Raw genomic sequence first — 13289 nt, 5'->3', positions numbered from 1 at the left:
TCAACTCAAAGGTTTATTTGATACACAGCAGTTTATATAGAGAAAAAAAAGGTTCGTGTGTCAGCTTTCCCAGTTCAAACCGGTACAGACTAAATAAGGAAACGTCTTCCTGCCTTCTGAGCAAAGTATCCCTTGTGTAGTTTATCAGTTCAGCTATAATTTATGATCATCCCAGCAAAATACACTCCTAGACATAAAATACAGAGTTCTTTCATTAGTGAATTCTGAAACAAACCACCTAGCCTTTAACGAGCCTTTTTCTAAGAGATAAGGAAGGGAGGATGGGAGTAGGGAAGTGGTCTCATCTCTGTGGTGTTTTCGACCTTGAGGTACCAGCTTGTGAGTCCTACACATTAATTCTTGGGTCACAGAGAAAGAGAAAAACAACTAGTAGATGAGCCTTATTGAGTAACAGTTTTCCTGTATAAAACAATATCCTGTAAATGCTTACCGTGGTATCAAAATACCTAACAGTGATCATGTTTTGTTCTGTTCAGTTCTCTTTGTTATTGATTTTATGATTATTCCTATATTTATAATTTTTGATGAAACTTTGTGTTTGGAAATTTTACTGCCTATTACTAGAGTGAAAAGATTAATAACTACTAAAAGAAGATTGCAGCTGCATACATATAATTACAATTTATAACTGTAAGGGAATCAAAATGCCCTGCACATTTTCAGTCACTTAAACTACATAATATTTAATTGTCGAGGTGATATTTGTTTGTTTGTTTGTTTTTTTCAATATTCCATATGTCGTGATTGAAAATAAAACAAAATATAATATCAGCTGGAGACACATGTACATACAGCTATTTATTTGTCACTAGCAAGGAGTTACCGGTTCAACATGTCCTCTGGTTGTCCTCATGGTTGGTCTTATTTCAATCATCGCTGTTTTGTCTACGTTCCAAGATCCATGAGTTGGGGTCAAGCTGAGGTAAGTTTCTCTGATTTGTATTGTCTTCAAAACTTGATTAAAACACATCTAGCCTAGTTGTGACTTTGAAAACCTCTCTGTGTAACTCTTTACTGAAGAGAAACTGCAAGTCAATGGGTGGACACCTTGCATCTGTGCACAGCAGCAACGAGTACCGTCACATTCAGAAGCTCACTAGTGATCATGACTACATGGAAACTTGGATTGGAGGAACTTATGAATTCGAGGTACCTTTTTTTTATCAATACCTTTCTGTTTCTCTTAATGACAGATATGTCATTAAAGAAAATACAGAAGCCACTGACAGATAAAAGCAGCTTAAATAATATTATGAATAATATGGGAGATTTGCCAGCTGGTTACATTCGTTATGTCAATTAAATAAAGCTGATTTGACAAGACTTTGGCTAGGCATGATCTTTAGGCCCGCCTGAACTGATGCTACCAATCTCTGTCTTCTAGGAAAAAGTTTGGCTGTGGAGTGATGGGAGCTCTTTTCACTATACACACTGGTGCCCAGGACAGCCTAGTGGTGGCAACCAGAATTGTCTCCAGATAAATTATACCCGTAATTCAGAGCTTAATATTTAACATGAATACTTAATATGTGAATGATTTTAAATGAATTTACTAATTTCTGTTTTTGAACTTTGCAGCTTCCAAGTGTTGGGATGATCTGGAGTGTGGCTTACATCGGCCATCTGTATGTGCCAAGAAAAAATCAACACTCCTCGGCTGACACTGAAGCATGAAACTCCCATAAAAACACAAACTGATGTATAATAGTGTTTGTGTTATGCTTGCTCCTTCTTCTTTCATTTTCTAGTTACATTTTTTTCCCTTCCTTGGTAGCACCCAATCTAAACATCCAAATGACAAATCAACAAAAACTGCATTGTCTTTTAGGCCTTGTGTCTTTAACAAGAGCAGACTGATTGTGTTACCACAGCATTGATCTTACAAAACTGTTGCTTCTTCTGTTTATCTCTTTATTTTTTGCTTTTTTATGCAACATTAAAGCTATCAGTCAAGCATCTATCTGTGTTACATCTCTTGTGTTAAGGCATATACATATTCAGCAGTCATAATATGCATGTATTAAAACTGGGGAATTTAATATTTATCTGCATTTGCTGGTTCTATTATCAGTCTTAATTAGATGTCCTTCTACTCGAAGACTTTGGACAATTAAAAAAATGTGTTTACATGGGCATGACAGTTTGATCACCTTTTTGAATAGTTTGTGGCTTCTATCAACAGTATTCCTAATAGAACAGCCACTTTTTAGGTGTCTCTGTACAGTTGAAGTAAGGTGAAACAAATATGAGTCTCTTCCTCTCTCTCTTCAAAAAAATAAAAATAAAAATCCCCTCGCTTCTGTGGATGGTCTTTATCCTTCAAGCTCGGGTTCTCTACCAGATGCCTGGGAGCTTGAGAGTATCTCAGCTGTTCCTAGGAATGGGCTCTTCTGGACAGGGATTTCTGATGTTGTTCCTGGGATTTGCTGGAGTCACTTGGCTAGTTTGGAAGTTGTTGCTCCGAGTGCTCCAATTATCACTGGGACCACTGTTACCTTCACCCTCCACATCTTCTCGAGCTCTTGGTATTTCTCCAGCTTCTCATATTCCTTCATCTTCATGTCTGTGTCATTCGATTCACTACATCGATCACTACGGCCGTCTTCTTCTGTTCGTCTACCACCACTATATCCGGTTGGTTAGCCACCACCATTTTGTCCGTCTCTATCTGGAAGTCTCACAGGATCTTAGCTCGGTCATTCTCCACCACCCTAGGGCGCGTCTCCTATTTTGACCTCGGGACTTCAAGGCCCTACTGTATCCAGGCCACTAGGGTATACTATGCTGGCCATTTGGTTATGACGTTCCATGTATGCCCTGCTTGCTAGCATCTTTTATCCTGCTGTTATGTGCTGCATTGTCTCAGGGGCATCTCTGTCTCTCTCTCTCTGTGCAAGCTTCAATATCTGTGAGCACACCCCACTTTTCAGTTATTTATTTGTAAAAAATGTTTGGAGTCATGTATGATTTTCGTTCCACTTCTCACGTGTACACCACTTTGTGTTGGTCTTTCACGTGGAATTCCAATAAAATTGATTCATGTTTGTGGCTGTAATGTGACAAAATGTGGAAAAGTTCAAGGAGGCTGAATACTTTTGCAAGCCACTGTGTGTGTGTGTGTGTGTGTGTGTGTGTGTGTGTGTGTGTGTGTGTGTGTGTGTGTGTGTGTGTGTGTGTGCGTGTGCGTGTGTATGCATGTGCACGCGAGTGCGTGTTTTTGTGTTTGGGGGTGCATTTGTGTGACCTCCTGCTCACCAAAAGGGTAATGAAGGCAGGAAGTTTACTAAACAAGAAAACTGAACCTTCACATAGGATGTACCTATAATAAAATACTACAGGCTCTCCCACCGTTCAACAGGTTGGGGAGGGGGTCAGAAACAAAGGAATGTCTTTGATTATACAGTTTGAACTAAGACTTACAAAGTTAAGTAAAATAATGGCAACATTTAACAATTTGACTCTAACAGCACCTCTGCTCGTTCAGTGTCTAGGACATGATTAGACTTTTCAGATCCACAGATGTAGATTTGCTTTATTTTTTGACTAATTTTTTTTTCTCTCATAACCCATAACACTTCTTTTGTACCACAACCTTAGCTGTGTGTCCTGCTGGACATTGCACTTCTTCTGTTCAGAATGACAGAACTATAATTACGTTTAGTGATATTCTGGAAATTTTCCACAGAGCTGTAAGCAATAGTTCCTCTGTCCCACTGCTGCCCTCTTCATCTTCAAGAGCTGGATATATTCAAAGAGATGTTGAAATCTAAGATGGCGCAGAGTATGGCAGCCTTGTCGCGAGCTCCCCCAAGCAACAGCTTTTTTCTGTGTTTAATTTTACTTTTCCTTCATTTTTTCACGAGTAGCACATGTCTCCTTGTGTACGACCGACAAACCTTATTGGACATAAAAGACGGTCTTTCTTATAACTTTCCAGAGTTCAAGTTTTGCAACACGGACGCTCCGTTTGCAGACCCCCCATTCATCTCACCTGAGACGCCTTTGTTCTCTGTCCCTGGAGGCCGCAAACGCCGACGCAGAGGGAGAAGATCTGGCGTTCTGGTTCGACTGAGACGGCGCACTAACAGACCACCGTTACCCAGTTTATTACTGGCTAATGTGCAGTCTCTGGAGAACAAGCTGTGCGAGCTTCGGGCACGGATCTCATTCCAGCGAGAGATGTGGGACTGCTGCGTGATCTGCCTCACAGAAACCTGGCTATCGGACAAGGTACCGGACTCCGCAATACAACTACCGGGGTTCTCTGTGCACCGCGCGGACAGGTCACAGGATCTTACTGGGAAAAGCAGAGGCGGTGGTGTATGTTTCATGATCAACAACAGCTGGTGTGATTATGCGAACGTGCACCCGGTCAAATCCTTCTGCTCACCGGACCTGGAGTACCTGATGATTAAGTGCCGGCCATTCTGGCTACCGAGGGAATTTACAGCAGTGATTATTACGGCTGTTTACATTCCCCCACAAGCCGACACTGACCGAGCACTCAGGGAACTGTACAGCGCGATCAGCAGTGAGGAAACCGCACACCCAGAGGCAGCGTTTATCACAGCCGGAGACTTTAATAAGGGAAACCTGAAGAAAGTCTCACCCAAACTCCACCAACACATCCATTTCAACACTCGTGGAGACCGGCTACTTGACCACTGCTACACCTCTTTCCGGGATGCGTACAAAGCCCTCCCCCGCGCCCCATTCGGCCAATCAGATCACCGCTCCATCCTGCTCCTGCCGGCCTACAGGCAGAAGCTGAAACGGGAAGCTCCAACCCGTAGGGCGGTGCACCGTTGGACGGACCAATCGGAGTCTGCGCTGCGGGACTGTTTTGATCACGCGGACTGGGAAATGTTTCACGTGGCTGCTAGGGACATTGATGAGTACACAGACTCAGTCTGCGGATTTATCAGGAAATGCGTGGAAGATGTCGTCCCATCCAGAACAGTTAAATCCTTCCCAAATCAAAAACCCTGGATTAACGGAGATGTTCGCGCGGCACTGGCGGCATGGAACACCGCCTTTGGCTCCGCGAACACATCGGACTACAAACACGCACATTACCAACTCCGATCAAAGACGATCAAAGCAGCCAAACGTGAGTACAGGGACAGGGTGGAGCAACAGTTTGACAACCCTCGGAGGATGTGGCAGGGACTAAACACGATCGCAGACTTTAGAGGGAAAACCAGCACACCGCAGACCACGGCCTCTCTGTGTGAGGATCTAAACGTATTCTACGCTAGATTCGACACAGCGAACACCATGAGACCGGACAGTGTGCGCACCGCGGATGACGTCAGTGCGCACACTGTGTCTGAGGAGGATGTGCGGAAGTGCTTCAGGAAGGTGAACGCACGCAAAGCTACTGGTCCGGACGGGATTCCCGGCCGCGTCCTCAAGTCATGCGCGGCTCAGCTGGCTGGAGTGTTCACGCACATCTTCAACCTTTCCCTCTCTCTGTCTGTAGTCCCAGCCTGCTTCAAAATAGCCACCGCCGTCCCTGTACCCAAATCCTCCACCATCTCCTCACTGAATGACTGGCGACCTGCAGCCCTGACCCCCATCGTAAGCAAATGCTTCGAGAAGCTTGTCAGGGACTTCATCTGCTCTGCACTACCCGACTCACTGGACCCTCTACAGTTCGCATACCGCCACAACAGGTCCACTGATGATGCCATAGCCCTGACACTACACACTGCCCTGTCACACCTGGAGAAGAGAGACACGTATGTGAGAATGCTGTTCGTAGATTACAGCTCAGCATTCAATACCATCGTTCCCTCGAAGCTGGACAGGAAACTGCAGGATCTAGGACTGAGCAGCTCCCTCTGCAGCTGGATCCTTAACTTCCTGTCTGACAGACGCCAGGTGGTCAGACTGGGCAGCATCACCTCATCCCCCATCACACTGAACACTGGTGCTCCACAGGGGTGTGTACTGAGCCCTCTCCTGTACTCACTCTACACCTACGACTGCACGGCCACTAACAACTCCAACATCATTGTGAAGTTTGCGGACGACACTACAGTGGTGGGTCTTATCACCAACAGTGATGAGACGGCCTACAGGGAGGAGGTCAGCGCCCTGACCCACTGGTGTCAAGACAACCATCTCACCCTCAACGTCGCAAAGACAAAGGAGTTGATAGTGGACTTCCGGAGGTGCAGAGAAGTACACACCCCCATCACCATCAACGGCGCTGCTGTGGAGAGAGTGAGCAGCTTCCGGTTCCTTGGTGTACATCTGGCTGAGGATCTTACGTGGTCAGTACACACAAACAAAACAGTGAAGAAGGCGCAGCAGCGCCTCTTCTTTCTCAGGAGACTGAAAAGATTTGGCATGAGCCCCCGCATCCTCAGGACCTTCTATCACTGTGCCATTAAGAGCATCCTCACTGGATGCATCACCACCTGGTATGGCAACAGCACCGCCTACAACTGCAAAGCTCTCCAGCGAGTAGTGCGGTGCTCTGAACGGATAATTGGAGGTGAGCTTCCCTCCCTCCAAGACATCTACAGGAAGCGCTGCCTGAGGAAAGCGGGGAGGATCATCAAGGACTCCAGTCACCCCAGCCATAAACTGTTCAGACTGCTTCCATCAGGAAGGAGGTTCTGCAGCATCCGGTCCCGAACCAACATACTGAGAGACAGCTTCTTCCACCAGGCCATCAGACTGCTGAACACATCATAGACACCTCACCTTCACTACTGGAACTTCAACATTATGCACTACACACTGTACAGTAATGCCACTGTTTTGCACATGTCTCAACTCTGTATATTTTTATATATTTTATTTTATTGTTTACTCTATTTAATTTGTAAAATATGTGTATACACACACACGTAGAAAAATATTTAGTATACACATCCAGAAATGCATATACTATTATATATTGTACATATATTTATTAGTTTCAGATGTAGCCATTCTTGTATTTTGCTTGTTTACGTTATTGTATTTTGCACAACTCTGCTGCTTGTGAAGCTCGCACACAAGAATTTCACTCACATGTACTGTACCAATGTACCTGCACATGTGATGTGACAATAAAAGTGATTTGATTTGACTTTCATCATCAGTTTTCCTTTTTTTTTTTGTATTTTTACACAAGATTTACTTTGTGTTATTCATCTGTATGATTAATTACACATATGATGCATATTATACTCCAGTACTCACCAATAGCAGCTGTCAAAGACATCATTGCACAAAGAAGTGCAGACACAATCAGCAGCTTCATGCTGATGTTATCTCTGTGGAAAGCAAGACCTGAAGTGACAGGCGGTTAAAAGAGAAAAGAGATTCTGGAAGTTTGTAGCAGGTCTTCTATTTCTGTAACATTTTGAACAAGCTGAAGACATGAGATGCATGCTTGGCTGTCTCCAGTATAAGGTGCATTGCAATATTCAAGCCTAGTTGAGATCAAGGCGTGTATTATTTCCTTCAAGTCATGCCTTGACAAAACTGGTTTAAGCTTTGCTATTTGCCTAAACTGGAAAAAAGAGTTTCTGCAACACAGAACTGATTTGTTTATTCAGTTTAAAATCCAAGTCCATAATGACTCCCAGATTTGTGACATGCTGTTTGACCTAAGCCAACCATAATTAATAACTGGGTTGCATGAGATATTATTAGGCCAAAGTATAATTACCTCTGTTTTGCTTTCATTCAAGCTCAAAAAGTTCAGAGCCATCCAAGCCATGACATCTTCAAAACAGTTTAAAAGGAATTGGATGGAGCCTGAATTATTAGGTGATAAAGGCAAGTAAATATGGCATAGATCTGTGTAGCAGTGACAGGATATTTTGTGTTTTCTAAGAATAGAGTCCAAAGGGAACAAGTACAATGAAAAAGGAAGAAGACCAAAGATTGAGCCCTCATGCACCCCACAAGAATGGGGGGCTGATGTGGACAAACATCTTTCAACATAAACACTAAACATTCTGTCACTCAGATAGTAATGAAGCCAACCCAGTTTTCCAAATGGGAGATGAGAATAATGTGGTCACAGTATCAAATGCTGCAGTAAGATCTAAAAGCACAAGAATCACAGAGCTTCCAGGATCATTTGCTAGAAGGATGTCATTAAAAACCTTTAAAAAACAACTGTTTCCGTGGAATGTAGATGCAACCAGACTGAAAAACCTCATTAACTCTTTAAGACCTACCATAGAACCAAGTCCGCCAGAGCTTATATTATATTTTTACATGTTGTAGTGCATTTTTGGGAGCATTTCAAGTTGCTATACATCAATACAACCATTATAGCCCAAATTTTGTGATTATGTAGAAAAAGTACAATTGGGCTGAAAGATCTATCGCTTTATCACCTATTCAGGTTGTAAATTGTGTTTTTAAAAAGTAACTAAGTAACTAAGTAATTAATTACTTTTGAAAATAAGTAATCAGTAAAGTAACGGGATTACTTTTTTGGGGAAGTAATCAGTAATTAGTTACTGATTACTTTTTTCAAGTAACTTGACCAACACTGTATGTATGTATGATGTATGTTTCTTTTTACAGGAGCAGAAAGGTGACAGCAACATCCTGGGTGACAGCAACATCCTGGGCTTTTGGGCCATGCTGACTTAACCTTTTAACTGCCACTTTCTGTGTCTGTGAATTTAACAGCAGTGTGTTATTCATGACCTTGTATTGTTTACAATGCAAATGTCACTGTGAGAAAGTGTGCATACAGATGCGCTGCGCTAACATCTATATCACCTTTTCCACAGCAGAGGGTTAATCATATGATCTAATCACATGATTTACAGCAGGACACATCGCTGGCTAATGTTTTACCTCTTCTTAAGACAGGGCCTGGAGTGAAACTACTCCAGGGGAGAATCCCTGGAATTTTTAAGAGACAATGCATAACTTTATTGTGCATGTCTAATTGTGCTAAGCTGACAGAGGGCAAAAGAGGGTTGCAGAGACCGTGACATGAGAGATATGGAAGGATTGACTGAGGTGCAGATGCAGACCATGACCAGGAGAGAAGGCTCCAAGAGGACCAGTGAGAAGCAGGGACCATCTGCAGGACAGCAGACAAACGACAGTGGGCTGCACCACTGGGCTTCCAAAGGATTGTCACGAGGAGGTTTTGAACAGCAAAATCTTAAAATAAAATGAAAGAGTTTCTACGTTGACGTTTAGGAAGACTACAGGAGTGTACGACTTGCTCTGCTCCTAATCTACAGCTGCGTTGGAACAGAAATCGAGGGATGGAGAGAGCGTGCCAAGCTCCAACGGTGACAGCGCAAAGGGAGATCAGCGTTGGAATTATGACTCTGTAAACGGCACAGACACCAGGAGCCATGACCGTGACTGAGAATGACCACCAAATGCTGCTTCACTTTGCCATGCAAAGTACTTTGACACTCTGGAGAAGGCCTTTCCTCTGTATCATTGTTGTTGCCATTTGCATGTGAGAGCTTAGATTGTGGGGAAGATTAAAGATGAACAAAGGGTGGTGGGAGAACAGTGAAGTGAGGATACACAGTGTGAAACTCCTTTAAGTGTACAATAATGTTGATGTGATATACAGAATGCCAGGAAAGAAATTCTGGTATTAATGTGATTCTTTGATTTAAAAATCAAAGGGTGGGATTGTATAGGAATTTATTTTACTTATGTATTAATCACATTATTTTATTGTATAATGCCTTGGTGCCACTGGATTTTAACATGTCTGACACCCATACTGTAAGACAAATGGTGGGGGTGTAGTAAGGAAGTTGGGGGAAGCAGACCACGCCACAGGAAGAGTCTTTTGTCTCTTTGAGGACTCTGGGAGGTAGCAAGGGAGTGTGAACCTTAAGCTGTGTACTGCCTTTCGTTCCTGGAGAAGGTATTTAACTGAGAGCCATGCTAGGCTCAGAGAGCCTCTGCTGATCTGCCCCGCGATCATGCAGGCTCTCCACAAGCTTGGTTGTCTGTTGTTTTTGTGTGTTTGGATTAAAGAATCTTAGCTACTGCTCACCGCTCATCTGCAGGCTTTATTTAATGGAAAACTTCCACAACACCATCTAACCAGATGAACAGAAACAATGTTTTGGCATAAGAATATTTGTTTTGTTTGTTTGTTTTTAAATTCCCCACAAAAGGTATACATCAGCTCTCTCATTGGTAATCCTGAGTGACTGACAGAAAGATGCAGAGTACATAGTTGTACATAACTGTATGCAACACTGTCAGTTTACACGCTACTGCTGCATGTACTTTCGTTAAGGGAGGAGTGATTGTAAGAAGCCAGTAGTATGTTGTACTATGAAAAAATATAAACATGAATATAAACATTGTAAGTTTGATGGGGAACTGCATGAAATGTCAGTTACAGTGGGATATGTTGTGGTCAGCAGCACAGGAGCACCACAGGGAACTGTGCTGTCCCCTCTTCTCTTCACCCTGTACACCTCTGACTTCTGCTACAACTCTGAATTATGCCACATTCAGAAGTTTGCAGACGACACAGCCATCATGGGGTGTATCTGGGATGATCAGGAAGAGGAGTACAGAAGTCTGGTGAGGAACTTTGTCGCATGGAGTCACACAAACCACCTGCAACTCAACACCTCAAAGACTAAGGAACTGGTTGTGGACTTCGGGAGGTCTAGAGCAGGTCCACTGCCGGTTCAGATAGAGGGGGAGGAGGTGGAGGTGGTCAACAAGTACAAGTACCTCGGGCTGTGGGTGGACAACAAACTGGACTGGTCATGCAACACAGAGCACCTGTATAAAAAAGCCCAAAGCCGACTGTACTTCCTCAGGAGGCTGAGGTCTTTTAACATCTGCAGGAAGCTCCTGAGGATGTTTTACCAGTCGGTGGTTGCTGGAGTACTTTTCTATGCTGTGGTGTGCTGGGGGAGCAGCACAGCAAAGAAGGACTCATCCAGGCTGGAGAAACTGATCAGGAGGGCTAGCTCTGTGGTCGGCATGAAGCTGGACACTCTGGTGACAGTGGCAGAGAAAAGGACATTAAAGAAACTGATGGACATTATGGACAATGCCAGGCATCCTCTGCACACGGCCATTAACAACCAGAAGAGTCTGTTCAGTGACAGGTTGCTTCTCCCAAAGACAAGAACTAACAGACTTAAAAACTCCTTTGTCCCACACGCCATCAGACTGTTTAACTCCTCTCTGGAGGGGAGAGGGAGGGGAAACAGGAGGACAAAGGAGGGGGGAACAACTAAGCTGTAGTGCCTCTTCACCTCACTGTGCAATACTTTTTGTTAATAGTCAATGATGCAATAGACTTCAATACTTGAAATGTGCAATTCACTTGTATTTTTATTTTTTATTCCTATTTATTCTATTTATCCCCTTCGTATATTTTATTTATATTGTCTCTGTATTTATATATATGTGTGTGTGTGTGTGTGTGTATATATATATATATATAATATTCTGCAACTCTGTAACTTCTGTCGGTGCTGTGCTTTTTTGGAAATCGAATTTCCCAGAGGAACCCACCCGAGGGATTAATAAAGTTCTATCTAATCTAATCTAATCTAATCTGTTATGGTGAGTACTGTGTGTATGTGTGTGTTTGTAGAAACACAGCTCCGTGCTGTGATGATGATTAAGTTACAGTGAGTGCTAATGTAATCGCCACAGACTGTTGATTGTAAATCATGCAGTTATGCAACACATAGTTTTGTTTTTTGTTTCTGAGTGAGTTGGGGAGTATATCAAAAGCTTGGAGGCTTATTTAATTTTTTTTCTATATTTTAATACTTTCTACATTGTAGATGCATACTGAAAACATCAAATATATAAAGCAAGACATATACAATTATGTAACAAAGAAATAAAGTATAAATAACTCTGAATATGTCTTATATTTTAGATTCCTAAAGTAGCCACTTTTTGTTTTGTTGAAAATGTGTCAAACCTTGGCCTTATCTTAGTGAGCTTCATGATGTTGTCACCCGAAATGGTTTTCACTTCACAGGTGTGACTTGTCAGAGTACATTTGTGGAATTGCTTGCCTTCTTAATCGGGTTGTACGGGCTGGGACCATCAGTTGTGTTGTGCAGAAGTCAGGTAGGTATGCAGCTGACAGCCCTATTTGACAACTGTTATAATTCATATTATACATCGAAACTGGCTCACACGAGCACCGCCCCAGCAAAGGAAGACCAAGCGTCACCTCTGCTGCTGAGGATAAGTTCAATCACAATCAGAATCTGATAAACTGGATTAATTCCAGCCATGTGCAATTAAATTGCATGCTCATCCAAATGAGCTAAACCATTGCATGATGGTGTTTAATCACCAAAACTGGAGAAGGGGTAAAGAGGGGATGGCCTAGGATATGAAGCAGGAAATGACTGTTGTGTATTCCGTTTACTGCAACAAAGAAACTGTATTCTGATTATCACCCATTTAAGCAGTAACTGTAACGGAATATAGTTACTCGTATTTTGTATCTTAAATAGCTAACTCCATTACATGTATTTCGTTACTCTCTGCTGCTCGCATTATCACCAGAACCCCCTCCTACCAGCACATCACCCCTGTTCTTCAGGAACTTCACTGGCTCCCTGTGAAATTCCGGATAATTTTCAAACTTCTTCTGCTCACCTTCAAGGCCCTTCATAACCTCGCTCCTTCTTACCTTTCTGACCTGTTAACCACCACCTGTTCTGCCCGTTCACTTCGTTCTTCTTCTTCTGTCAAGCTTACTGTACCTTCCTTCCGCCTCACCACCATGGGAAGCAGAGCTTTCAGCTGCTCTGCTCCCAGGCTGTGGAATTCTCTGCCCCCTGAAATAAGAAATATTGGTTCTCTCCCCCAGTTTAAATCCCAACTCAAAACTCATCTGTTCAAATCTGCATATTCACTGTGAATCCACTGTTTGTTCATTTTATCTTGTGCTTTATTTTATTGTTCTTATTCTGCCATTGTTTTACTAAGTGTTTTATCCTATTGTAAAGTGTCCTTGGGTGACTTGAAAGGCGCTCATAAATAAAATTTATTATTATTATTATTATTATTACTCCACAACAGAGATGGGCAGTAACACATTACAAGTAACGTGTTACTGTAATCTGATTACCTTTTTCAAGTAACAAGTAAAGTAAGGGATTACTATTGCAGAAAAGGTAATTAGATTACTGTTTCTTTCCTGTAAGCACACTGCATTACTGCGTTACTAAAACCATGATTTTTTTTGCGAGTGTGTCTCATGACAGTGACGTAAGCGAGTGCGACGTTCGTGACAACAGCTGTGTGCAGATCAACAA

The 13289-nt window shown here is 42.7% G+C and overlaps 1 protein-coding gene across 1 annotated transcript; it reads left to right on the top strand.

Moving 5' to 3' along the window:
* The first annotated feature begins 853 nt into the window (after nt 1-853).
* LOC146635530 (ladderlectin-like) lies at nt 854-1682 on the top strand. The gene is made up of 4 exons (XM_085350164.1): nt 854-943; nt 1042-1170; nt 1406-1511; nt 1600-1682. Exons 1-4 carry the CDS (start codon nt 854-856, stop codon nt 1680-1682), a joined length of 408 nt encoding a protein of 135 aa, XP_085206290.1.
* Nucleotides 1683-13289: the final 11607 nt, after the last annotated feature.

This window comes from Diplotaxodon limnothrissa, linkage group LG3 (assembly GCF_057381915.1).
Source record: "Diplotaxodon limnothrissa isolate DT_005_m linkage group LG3, D_limnothrissa_male_GT1.1, whole genome shotgun sequence".
Taxonomy (NCBI): Eukaryota; Metazoa; Chordata; class Actinopteri; order Cichliformes; family Cichlidae; genus Diplotaxodon; species Diplotaxodon limnothrissa.
This window is presented reverse-complemented; position numbering and strand designations above follow the sequence as displayed.